The sequence below is a fragment of the Pinus tabuliformis genome, chromosome 4_2 (assembly GCF_031772625.1).
Source record: "Pinus tabuliformis cultivar Carrire ecotype Pingquan chromosome 4_2, CPIR1, whole genome shotgun sequence".
Lineage (NCBI taxonomy): Eukaryota > Viridiplantae > Streptophyta > Pinopsida > Pinales > Pinaceae > Pinus > Pinus tabuliformis.
Window position 1 is genome coordinate 510,397,868 of NC_142304.1, and position 13,125 is coordinate 510,410,992.

At 37.5% G+C, this 13,125-nt stretch overlaps 1 protein-coding gene across 3 annotated transcripts in view; it reads left to right on the forward strand.

Annotated features, from left to right (window-relative positions):
* Positions 1–719: 719 nt before the first annotated feature.
* The window catches only part of LOC149170235 (uncharacterized), a 338,695-nt gene continuing 326,289 nt past the window's right edge, over positions 720–13,125 (forward strand). For 2 of the 3 annotated variants that reach the window (XR_016259855.1, XM_089428960.1), the window contains exons 1-4: positions 720–948; positions 1,305–1,467; positions 5,833–5,870; positions 6,001–6,023. Coding sequence is in view for 2 of the 3 variants with exons in the window: in XM_089428960.1 (XP_089285086.1) it covers positions 1,375–1,467; positions 5,833–5,870; positions 6,001–6,023 (154 nt within the window). In the remaining variant the exon portion in view is untranslated. Of the gene's footprint in view, positions 949–1,304; positions 1,468–5,832; positions 5,871–6,000; positions 6,024–13,125 lie in introns of those variants that run through there. The other variant, XM_089428961.1, reaches the window with a different exon arrangement.

Sequence of the window (13,125 nt, forward strand, 5' to 3'; positions counted from 1 at the left end):
TGAGTATGATGTTTTTGAGAGTTATGTTTAATGCAAATGCTTAATCCATGTTCATAAAACTTGATGATCGAATTCATAGGGATAAGTGTTAGGTATGCAATATATTTTTTTATCACGCAATTTATCACATACTACATTATGTTTTGACAATCTTTCAGCCCATAACTTTTTAATTAATTAAAAATGTAAATTTTAATATAATGCTAGTCAATACATTAGAAAAATTTAAATTTACAACATTTTTTTTTATTCAAATCATTCCACTAAAGGGTTAAGTTCATATGTTTATTTAAAACACTAAATCCATAATTACAATTTTAAACAACGTATTTTCATTAAAAAGAAAATAAAGATTTTAAAATAATCCATTTTATATTTTTATAATAAAAAATTAAGTTTATAAATACATCTAAGAATCTTTGCTTACACTCTTTCGTGTGAGAAATTTTTACACTCCTTCCTTTAACATTCATGTCAAGCCAAAGTTGTTGACGCCAAATTACATGTAATAGTTCCAAAGTTGTTGGATACTTAGCTGTCTAATAGTTTCAAGGTTCTTCTTTTATTAGGTGTAGATTCCACTTTATCTCGATAAAAACCTATAGTTTTTATTTTCGAAAGTTGTGGCCGTAGCTGTAGTGATGTTTCAATTATCTTTTTTAACTCTGTCTAGATTCCTTTTATTTCATTTCACATCATCTTAATTTATATTTAAATTTTAGAGTTTCATGTTGCGGTTTGTACACGTTAACCTAAGCGTCCCTCTTATGATCACTGCACTGCCGTCAAAAGGTTGGCTGAACTGACTTGGAGAATTACTCTGTCGCTCTGAAGCAGGGACATTGATTGAAAGCTTTAATTGGACGCATCTTGCTCTGCATTTGTATTTCTCACGGAAGTAAGGACAGTAAATGGACATGGACTTCGAACGGCCATGATTGAAAACTGGTGAGCTGCTGAATTCTGCTTTCTGTCACAAATGTAACGGCAACGGTATTTTCTTTCCCAAAGAATTCGCATGAAAATTCACCAAAGAACATTTTCAAAAGATGATGCTTCTCAAAATTCTTCCGACTGCAATTTCTCTGCTCGAAATTCTTTATGTTTTAAACGTTTTGAAGACTGAATTTCGCTCAATTGCATGCACTGACAGATAAATTCACGTTCTAATAAACCTTTTAAACTTAAATTCGTCCTTCCTTTGTAGAGAATTTGAATATTTTCGCAGCAATTACAGACTGAGGGGAAGAAAGCCCGGTTATTTATAATGGCTGAGATTTGAAGTTTCCTTGGCATTTTTACAGGAGTTAAGGCTCAACTTCATTTCTGTTTTTCGGGAAACGGACCGGGACGCATTGTGAGGAGCACTTTACTATGTCTCGGCAGGCTGCAGAACCTGTTTTCCCCAGCAGGCGGCACACGAAGACAATTTACGACAATGTTCACCATAGTATTCACATAGACCCTGTATGACATTTCTTTATTTCAACTGCATGTTTTTTGGCCTTTAAGATATCTGGACAGTCATTTCTTTTTTAAATTGTATTTGTAAGCATTTATTATTTAATTAAAGTAGCTTTTAAATTGTAATTTTAGAGCTTCATCGCTCAATTAATGTGAAGGTCGTTTCTCTTTTTAAATTGTATTTTTCGGCATTTATTCTTCAGTTGAAGTTGCATTGACGTCCGTTCTTTTCCGCATACGAATTATAATCTAAATCCAGCCATAGTTTTACAGTATCAGCAAACGAATAAATCTAAATTCAGGCACGGTTTAACTGTTTTATCCTCAAAATTCGCACACAAATATGGTCAAGACTTGTTTCTGGAATATTGTCGAAGTTCTTTGGTGTTATCAGATTTCCTTAATGGCACCTCACGGAGTATAAAAGAAACTCCAGCGGAGGTTGTACGCTGTTAAGCTGTGAAATACAATACCACAATTATGGATCGCTCACACAGGAATCTGTGTTTCTTATCATATATTTATCCGTTTGGCTGGTTAAAATAGGACCTCTGGGAAAAGGGGAAAGGAGAAAGAAATGCGTAATTAAATAATCGGTGAATGAGTGCATTCTCGAGGCACTTTTTGCGTAATAGTCATTGATTCAAAAATCTAGAAGTTATAGTGGTGTGGAACTCGACCCTGTTTCATGCGATTACAAGACGCACCTAGTTGCCTATTTCTATAGTTGAAAAAAAAACATAAAATTTACCCAAGACCACGTCCAAAGAAGAGTTTTATCCGAAGATGCGAATTCCTTGGTGGTACTCTGTTTAACAAATTGTTGAAATAAAATTTAATTTGATTCATGGCCACTTCTTCTGCCCCTTCTATGTGGCTGATAATTTATTCTTTCATTTCTCAGGTAATTTAATAGGATGATGAAAAATACAGGACCCATAGTATATGGATTATTTTCCCCATAATTTCAAAATGTTGTTTTCCAACATTATTTTATGGCAATTGCTTGTAAAACTTCTCACTGACAGAATTTATGTTTTGTATTTTATTTTATATTCTTTTGGGGGACTATATAACCATGTACAAGAAACCTTTGGAGATGGAGGGTAACCAGGGTAAATAGCCAATGCCTAAGTTCCAAGCACTTAACTACAGAGGAATCAAGAAAGTCTAACCTGATCTTATGCTTGCCCAATGACTACTTGAACTAACTCTTGACATTAACATGTATTTGATATCATATTCACACGGTAAGTAGTAAGTCATTTATGAACAAATTGTTGCTAATTTTTTCTTTTGCAATTGTGGTCAGTTGGAACTTAACTACAAAGTAAGTAGTAAGTCATTTATGAACAAATTGTTGCTAATTTTTTCTTTTGCAATTGTGGTCAGTTGGAACTTCACTACAAAGGAATCAAGAGAGTCTAACCTGATCTTATGCTTGCCCAATGACTACTTGACCTAACCCTTGTCACTAACATTTATTTGATATTATATTCACACAATGAGTAGTAAGTCATTTACGAACAAGTTGTTGCTAATTTTTTCTTTTGCAATTGTGCTCAATTGAAAATCTTAACTTTTACCCTAACTACCATAAAATAGTGTTCCAAAATTTTACTTTTCCCAATTTTATTGTTATATGTAAAATGATTTTTCTGCTTTATTTGGATATTTTGTTTTGTCACTGATGGGGAAACTTACTTTTACCACATTTACTATGAAATAATGTTCCAAGTGCTTTTGCTGAATTGAACATCAAATTCTGATATCGGTCCTTTTCCTACATACACTAGAAAAGTGAATGTTAGTAACAAATTAAAACGTTTTGTTAAGCCTTCAACAACCTCCAAGTGTTGGTCAAAACTTGGGGCCCCACCTTCTTTTCACTAGTTTAAGTATGCTTTCTTCCTTTGAAGATATGTAGACTTTGATTTGCCATTGCTTGTGTTACATTGTTCATTTTTTTGAGATGTTCAAGTCAGATGGGATATTCATGTTTCACTTACTTGTTTTTGACTTAGTTTCTTTCCTTCCTTGAACTTTAGTCCTCAATTGACTTGCTCCCTTTCCTTCATTTAACTCCCTTCCTTAAATGAGTTTTTTCAGTTTCTTTTTTTTCCTTGTGTTTTTCTTCCTTTGTTCAAACTCTATTGACCCCTAATTCTAGATCAGGCCTAATCCACAAATTGAGCCTCTTCTTATCCTCTTTTTTGAAGTTCTTCCTTGATCCCAAACCGGCTCGATTGCCAAATAGAAATCCCTGGTTACTCATTTTTGAGTGTGTTTTTCTTGATTTCAGGCTTGAGCCTTTTTTCTTAACTCTTCTTTTGAACTCATAAGTTTTTCTTTTAACTTCTAGCTTTCCTTCTGAAGTTTTCATTCGAGTCTTGAGTTTTTCGTTTAAAATTAAGTTTGAACTCTATTCCTTTTTTTATTTACTTTTTGAACTTTCCTTCGACCCCATTTCAATTTCCAAATCAACCTAATTTGCAAAATTGGGCATCTTTTTCCCTTTGATTGCTTGATCAGTGCCCAAGTTGCCAAATTGAGCCCTCTTATCACCTCTTCTTTTTCTTTGAACTTTCTTTTTCATTTTGGTTCAAACCTTCAGAATATTTCAAAGCCTTTGCTTGAACTTTGAAGTGTTCCAAATTTGAATGTTCATTTTGAAATTTAATCTTTTGCCTTGAGCCTTTGATCTGTCTAAATCGGCAATTTCCTTAACTGCCAAATCGGGGATTTTATCTTCCAACTTTTATCCGGAGAGGTCCTAATCTCCAAATTGGGCCCTCCTTTAATCAAACTCTACATTTTTTCTCCCTTTCTATTTGAGCTCTTTTTACATTTTTTTTAATATCTTCTCCTTCCTTTTGAACTTAATGAAGTCATACCTAAAACCTTTTTCTAAAGCCCGATTACCGGCCCTTATTCTCAAAATTAGGGTCCCCTTTCACTTGTTTGCTTTTTCTTGCCCCAATTTGGCGATTGACCTCAATTACTAAATCGGGATTTCTTCCTTTCTATTTGGTGTAACACTACCCAATTTTAGCAATCAGTCCCGATTGCTCAAATTGGGACCTCCCTACTCAAACTTATATGTGATCGGGTCTTGATTAATCTGCACTTTAAACCTTGTTCTCAAACTGACCAAAATGGTCAAAACGTGTTATAGGCTATTTTAATTTGAGAACCAAAGGGATTTGTTTGATCGAATTAATTGATTTAATGTTAAAAGGTAACCAATAAGTGTGCAATGAGTGTTAGCAATTTCCTTGGACGGCAAGAAGCACAGGGGTTGGAGAGGGGAAAAGCTGAAAAGTTCCTTGACTTAGTAGAATTGCTTCATGGGCTGTAAATTAATAATAAAGATAGAGTTTCAAAATAGTATCTGGAAGATGAAAATGGTCTTAGCCTATTTACATTGAAATTGTAGGTATAGCGTATAACGGATTTCTTAATTTTCAAATTATAAAAAATCATAAATTTACAAGTGCAGCACCTAGCTAATTACACCATGATTATGTCCTTTACATACCAAATTGATTTGTGTTTACATAGTCGTATAGGTTTCAGGATTTTGTTTTCACTGAAAGAGTTATTGAATTTTGGATCTACTCATCAATCAATTGATTATTAAGGTCTGTTGTTATTACCATATTATATTAATATAAGCGTGATGCCTGATGAGATTGTGAGTAAACTTATTAATTATTTTGATGATTAAAAGGCATGTAAGGGAAGATTCATGCATTTGGAACAGGTAATGTAATATTTTGTTATGACAATACTGTAAGCTGTTGGATGTTTAATCTTATAGGCATATAGTATATGCTAATTTTATTGATCACACCACTGGCAACCTCTTACAAAATATGAACTGTATTCTGATCTATTATTGATAAATTTACCTGATGTTGGCTTTGTAATCTTGTTTTAGAATATTTCAATGTTAAAAGGTTACTGTAGTAAAGGAACTATATCTCATTCACAACTACTTCAGTAATTCCGAAGAAAACTTCAAGGATCTATACCCTCTGTTACTGGCATTTTAGTTTCAGTTTAGCATAAATTATATATGCTTTAGAATCCATTTGATGTATGCTTCAAGGGCAGTCTCAGCAATTTATGAGTCTGGTGGTCAGATTTACTGAAGAAGACTCCTTGTTTCAACTTTGACATGTCATACATGTATTTTTGGTAGAGAAATAAACTAGAAATGATGATTTCTGCTATATAAGTCGAACAGATTTTGATTTAAACCCAACAGAAGTATTCTGTTTTTTATCCTATTGATATCGGCACGAGTACACAATTAATACTTCACCACCATTGGAAAGTTTAATAGATTTTCTTTGTTTGCTGCAGCTTTGTCTGAGGTTTGTAGATACTGAACAGTTTCAGAGGTGAGATAGGGTCTTGTACTTGCAATGTATCTTTAACTATTTTTCAAAATACAATACAAAAATCGCTATTAGTATTCTTAACATCATACTGTTCTTTGGATTCCTAAAGTCACCTCTCCTTGAACTGCAGGCTTCGGGACATTAAGCAATTAGGTGAGCCTCATGCTGTTTACTGTTTTCAGGGATTGTGGGTAAGCTGATGTCTGATAGTTGTCTTTCAACTACAAGTGTGTTCTGATTATGTTAGCTCTTCCATTTCATTTAGTGTTGAAGTGATATTTAAGGTTAGGACATAAATTAACTGGAGGCAATATAAATGATCCTATTTACTTGATAATGCTGTTTGTACTCAAAAGAGATCTATTTTGCACACTTTTTAAATTAGAGAATCAGAGATACATTTTCTCAAAGGAACAATTAGAGGAAGTCGAGGAAATATAATGCCCAGAGTTTGGGCCTATACTACAATTGCATTATTGTAGCTGGTTATGTGTAGTCTACAGGGACAGTTTTGTAGTTTTCTTTATTTTCTACAATATGCAAACTTGTTAGTGAAGCAAGCTTTTAGTTCAACTAAATTAAAATGATAAATAATAATGTCAATACTAAGTTGCAGGAAACGTTGCCCAGGGGTCCGTTTCCGGCCGGAAACGAAATGGAAACGAGGAAACTCGTACCGTACGGCCTGGAAACTCATTTCCAGCTGTACTGGCCCATTTCACGCTGGGGAAACGTGGCCAGTACGGTCGGAAATGAGTTTCCAGGCCATACGACGGAGTTTCCAGTTAACATTTGACGTTTTTTATTATTATTATTATTATTATTTTTTTGTTTTATAAGTTTTTTCGCTTCTAATTTAGTGGGGCAGCCTAATGTTCAGGCCTATGGCCCTAGTGTTGATATGCAGTTCATGGTAATGTTAAATTCTTAAAGTAAAAGGATGACACTTTTACTTAAAATTTTAACATTACCATGAAATGACTCGGGATGTTTGAGAGTGGTTTCACCCTCATTGGATTTCATATGGAGAAAGTAGAATTTTAGATTTCACTCAAAATCCAGCAGACTTATCTGTTTTTCGAGATTGCGGGGATTGCAATGTTTCCATTGGATTTTGTCATGTACTAGGGTATGGAACTTTTATTTAATCAAGAGAACCAAGCCCTCTATGCAGGGGAGACTCCCACTAATCAAGAGCACCTAGGGTACTAGGGTATGGAATTTGTATTTAGTCAAGAGCACTAAGGTCATTCGACTATGTAGGAGGAGACTCCCAATGGAGCACGAGACAAGAAATTAGAAATTTCTCGTGGCTGATTTTGGATATTTCTATTTTCATTATGTGATCTTTCTTGAGTAAATGTGATGTAAATTTAGATATTTATAGTTTATGCATTGACAATTGACAATTTAATCATAATGTAATAAATTAGAATGTATCATGTATGCTTTATGATTGCACATATTCCTTAAATGTCCTAATATATATATATATATTGCATTTCCCCGTTTCTAAAATTTGGGTGGGTCACGTTTCGTACCCGTGCCCGTTTCGGAAAGTCGTATTCGTTTCCCCGTTTCGTGCAACTTAGTGTCAATAACAGTGAAATTCCATGAGTACCATATCTACTCTCTTCCTTAAAGGTGATTTATAGGACTTTGACTTCATATCTTTCATAATGTAAAGAGTTTTGTTTTGTACATTTTGCATACTAGAGAAATATTGATGTTTTATGAATCATATAAAATCTGCTTGCCAATCTAGTGTTTTTTTCTTTTAGGAGTCAGCTTGTTTGTAATACAGAGGGTTTCTTTCCACTGCACAGCCATTACTATTTTTGAATTATCTAATATCAATTTGCTTTTCTCATAGTCAAGGGATATGTTTCTCGCTGACATGTTTCAGTTGTTAAATTTTAAGACTGCAAAAGATGAAAGAAAGAACAACAACATACAGATTTTCAAAAGTCATATTCTGTGTCTTTGTATTTTTTTATTACTTAAAAACTTTGTATGTATATGTAAAGAAATATACAGGACTGTCAAAAACTCTTACAAGTGTACATTAGGGTTTGAGCCTATACTACAATTGCAATATTGTAGCTGGTTGTGTGTTGTCTACAGGGGCAGTTTCATAGTTTCCTTTATTTTCTACAATATGCAAGCTTGTTAGTGAAGCAGGCTTTTAGTTCAACTAAATTAAAATTATAAATAATGATCTCAATAGCAATGAAATTCCATGAGCACCATATCCACTCTCTTACTTAGCGGTGATTTACAGGACTTTGGCATCATATCTTTCATAATGTAAAGAATTTTGTTTTGCACATTTTGCATACTAGAGAAATATTGCTATTTTACGAATCATATAAAATGCACTTGCAAATCTAGTGTTTTTTTCTTTTAGGAGTCAGCTTGTTTGTAATACAGAGAGTTTCTTTCCAATGCACAGCCATTACTATTTTTGAATTAACAGTGTATTCTTCTCATAGTCAAGGATGTTTCTGCCTAACATGTTTCAGTTGTTAAATTTTAAAGCTGCAAATGATGAAAGAAAGAGAAACACCATACGGATTTTCAAAAGTCATATTCTGTGTCTTCATTTTTATTTATTAATAAAAAAATTGTATGCATTTTTAAAGAAATATAGAGGGCTGTCAAAAAGCTCTTACAAGTGTACATTAGGGTTTGAGCCTATACTAAAATTTCAATATTGTAGCTGGTTGTGTGTGGTCTAGACTCTACACGGACAGTTTCATAGTTTTCTTTATTTTCAACAATATGCAAGGTTGTTAGTGAAGCAGGCTTTTAGTTCAACTAAATTAAAATGATAAATAATGATGTCAATAACAATGAAATTTCATGCCCCCAGATGCGGGTGTTAGATGAACATTTAATGCACCTCGGCCACCGGACAAGCAGGTGGCTGATCCATATGCCAACCTGCGCCTTCCCCTGTGGGAATTTAAGGCAGGTTACTGCTCCTCGGCCGGCGCCATCAACCAGTTGTGAAAACCGAGAAATTCTCTGCAAATTCAGAAATATGGAGCAAAGCCCCCTGCATTCACCCATTCGGCCTCTCAGTTGCTCTTGCCACCCCTCTGCAGCAGAGCCGAGCCTTCGCACCGCTACGGGAAGACGTTGCAGACTCCTCTGCTGCGTCGACCTGGGCAATGGTCATCATTTTTCTCAGTCCTTTCTCTGCAACCTGCATTTTGAGGTCTCGGCCCCTCTCTCCGGCCCGGATTTGAATTACCCTGTTCCTCTCAACATCCCCTCCGCCGTTCTTGCCCCGCCTCCTGCCCCTGATACTCAACGCTCGCTGCAGCTTTCTAGTCGGAGAATCATGCGCCAACGCCATCGAATGCGGTGCAGGCGAGGTGGTAGTCGGGGTGGCGCCACTCGCCCCTCGACTGTGCCCCCTTCTGTCTCCACTTCCTCGTCTGCCTCCCCTCCCCCAAGCCCCTCCTCTTCCTACTTCCTTGGCCGATATCCGAACACCCGCAGCGGCCGAGGTAGAATGGGCACCCGCGAGGTTCGGCGTTCAGGTGGAGTCGCCCAACACACCACTTCCACTGCTTCTTCCCAGCAAGCGCAATTCAGGTTTCACTGCTCCATGGATAGGCCGGTCATCATTGCCACCGTCACGGTGGACTTCAGAGAGGTAATTTGCTCGTGTACAGAACCAGAGCTCAGCCTGGAAATGAACCAGGCTCCTCCAGCGCTCGTCAACTTTCAGGGGGAGCCGAGCTCCAGCCATCCGCCGAGAGACATGGACCACCCGTCCAGTAGCCGACAGCAAACCCTGAGAAGCGACGCCACTAGGAAAGACAAAGGAATACAAGTGGAGGTCCGTGAGCCACAGGACACTGCAGGTGGTGGGCATTCAGCGGGCACTGGTTCAAAAGAATATGGTTGGTGTCCGATCGTGGAAGAGAAGCCACCAACCTAAGCCACCTAGCCGTTGCATGCCAGATCACGTGTCGGGTTTTGAGTTCCGGTTTTGTTTATTTTCAGTCAATTTTACTATGGTCAATTTTGAGTCTAGAGTCCAGCTCGAGTTTCGAGTTCTAACTCTCTTGGGCTGTTTTACTGTGGCTGTCTTTCTGAATTTTACAGTCTTTATACAGTGTTAATTTTGGTTAAAAATTTTGATTTCTGGACTTGCAGTCGCGATGTCAAGACTTGCTGTTTCAAATGGTCATATAGCTGACCTAGTCCCGCAGAGGCCGATGCCTCTTTGTACATTATGTTATTATTAATAGATCAGTTTTACTTAGAAAAAAAAACAATGAAATTTCATGAGCACCATATCCACTCTATTCCTTAGAGTTGATTTACAGGACTTTGACTTCATATCTTTCATAATGTAAAGAATTTTGTTTTGCACATTTTGCATACTAGAGAAATATTGATGTTTTATGAATCATATAAAATGTGCTTGCAAATCTAGCGTTTTTTACTTTTAGGAGTCATCTTGTTTGTAATACAGAGGGTTTCTTTCCAATGCACAGCCATTACTATTTTTGAATTATCAGTGTATTCTTCCCATAGTCAAGGAATATGTTTCTCCCTAACATGCTTCAGTTGTTAAATTTTAAAGCTGTAAAAGATGAAAGAAAGAGCAACACCATACAGATTTTCGAAAGTCATACTGTGTCTTCGTATTTTTTTTTTAATAAAAAACATTGTATGTATTTTTAAAGAACCATACAGGGCTATCAAAAACACTTACAAGTGTACATTGTACAGTAGGCTCTGGTTATCTAGAGTTTAGAGCAATGAGAGTAAAGGATCTGTGAAACCGATCCAATCTTCTCATCTATTGGTGTCTGAGTTCCTAAAATTTGCAGAGACTCCTCTCTTGTTTTCCTACCTGTCTTTTTCTTTAGAGAGGTCTTGAGGGAAATATATCTGGGAATAGTTATGATTTTGAGATTTCTTTTGGGGCAATTCAAAGTATTCTTCCTCATGGAAATTGCTTCACATATCTTGATCTTGAAGAGAAGGAATATTTTGGAATCTCCTCTATTGAAAGGTTCTTCTAAGGGGATGAATCATAATATTGGTGCAAGTTGGTTTCAAGTTGGAGGAGAATTTGCTGAACAACTTTGGCTCTTGTGATTTGTCTACCCAGGGTTGTCTTCTACTGGATATTCTGCCTTTCATCTGTTCCATCTTTAGCAGACAAACTTGGGATTTGGGAGAGGACGTCCAAGAAGAATTTTTCTTTTTATTCACCAAAGGCAGATCGAAGCTTGTACCTTTCATTTTCAAGCCTTGAAATGGGTTCAGATCTGTTAATTTGATTGAGAAGAGTGGTTTGCATTTGTGCTCTTTGAACCTCTGCCATCCCTTTTGATTGTTTTCAATTATGTAGATGGTTATGACAGTGGGGGAACATGGGGGACAAGAGTTGCCTCATACTTCTCTTGAGGTTGGTTGGTGTCTGGAAATGCAAATGGACTAAATGACCTACCTAGGAGCAGATCCTCCAGATAAAGGGAATATTTTTGTACTCTAAAGGTTTCTGCTATGATTAATCCATCAGTGTTAGGGTCACTAATGCTAGAAATGGTTTGCAATTAAATCTATGTAGACACAAGCATATGCTAGATTGGTATGACCTGAGTTGATATAAGAGGCCTGTTACCCACCACTAGTGGCTGATCCCTCTAGGAGAAAGTTTCTTCTAAGTTTGTCTTCAGCCGGCTGCCAGCAGTGTTGAGATTTGTAGCTTGGGAGGTCCTCCAAACCCTAGGCTTGAGGGTTGTGGAGGAGTTGGCACACAAGTGTGGCTTGTGGGCATGAAACCCAAGCTTGTGGGCTTTGCACCCGAGCATATGGGTGTGATTCCATGAGGATATTTCTACATGTGATGAATTGAGTTGATAGAGGACTCTGAGAGTAACCGGATGCAATGAAAATCACTCGAATCTGAGTTGTAGAAGTAAAGATACAAATTTTTGAAGTTAAGTTTGGGCAAATTGTCTAGAGAAGTCAAGTCGGCCTTGACATGAGGTGACCCTTTGATGGGATAGATGTTGCCCTAGTGACTTGTATAAAAGGAGGTGAGTTAGACCTCATTTGTGCATATCCAAGGAGCATCACATCAAGGCTCATCTCTGAAATACAACGCAGATCTGAGGTAGCCGAGCTCAAGGAAGACATTGACATGGGTTTTGATGACTGTTTAGGGTGAGTTTGCATCCACAACAGGGCCGCAATGCTGCTGTAGGACATATGCAAGCCTTGATGTCATTTCTGGGCAGGTTGTGTGGGTAATTCTATCTATTGCAAGTCCAAATCAAGAGCAAGAGGCAGCCGCTAGGATTGAGGGTCATTCTAGGCACGCGTTGAGCTTGTCTTCTCCGTAGAATGGGAGTTGTGGTCCTAAATTCTAATAGATGCTACAGGGAGGACCATGCCCTAGATTAGGGTTGGTCTACAGTTAAAAGGTGGCTAGAACAACACCTTAGTATGGCATTTGTAGCAGCGAGGAAGGGTAGATCTCAAGCAAGGAGGAGCGAAGGTTTTGGAGGTGAAGGAAGGTTGTTTGGGTGCACATTTAAGGGTTGATTTGTCTCTGAAATAGGGCCACAGGGATCTGAAAATATTGCAGAGGTTGTGTCTCCTTTAGGAGAGGGCCGAGAGGCCTAGGAGGTGCCCTCACAACCAACCATAATAGTAAAAGGGTCAGCGCAAGGATTTCAGAGGAGAAGAGCAGGTCTGTTGAAGTGTGTCTAGCAGGGAATTAGGGTTGTTGTATGCCCTAACCAGGTATGCCAGTACTCAGTGAATGTGTATAGATGCCAAGGACAAGAAGAGCAAAAACAAGGTATGTTGTCTCTTCTTGTTGATGTGTTTGCCAGGTGGATGTAGTCCTAGGAGAGGATAGTTTATAGGAGATTGTTAGCAGCCAAGAGGAAGGGTTTCCTAGGTGACTGGATGCCCTAACCAGTGGGAAAATGCTACAAAAGTCTATTGGAGCCTAGATTTGTCCAATAGCTCCTCTATTGCAGAACAAAGGGTAGATCTTCAGAGCTCTAGTTTGATGATGGTTGAGCAGATTTGAAGGACGTGTTGTTTGGTGTTGTATTGGGCATTTGAGGTTTGTTGGAGGGCAACGTGAGAGTGCCCAAGTGGGCAACATTATGTGCAGTGCCTTGATGGGTGAAGGGCTGCTAGGAGAGGCAGTTGTTGGAGCTCATAGGTCTGATCAACCAGAGGAGCAGTTTGTTGCAGCCCATGTTCA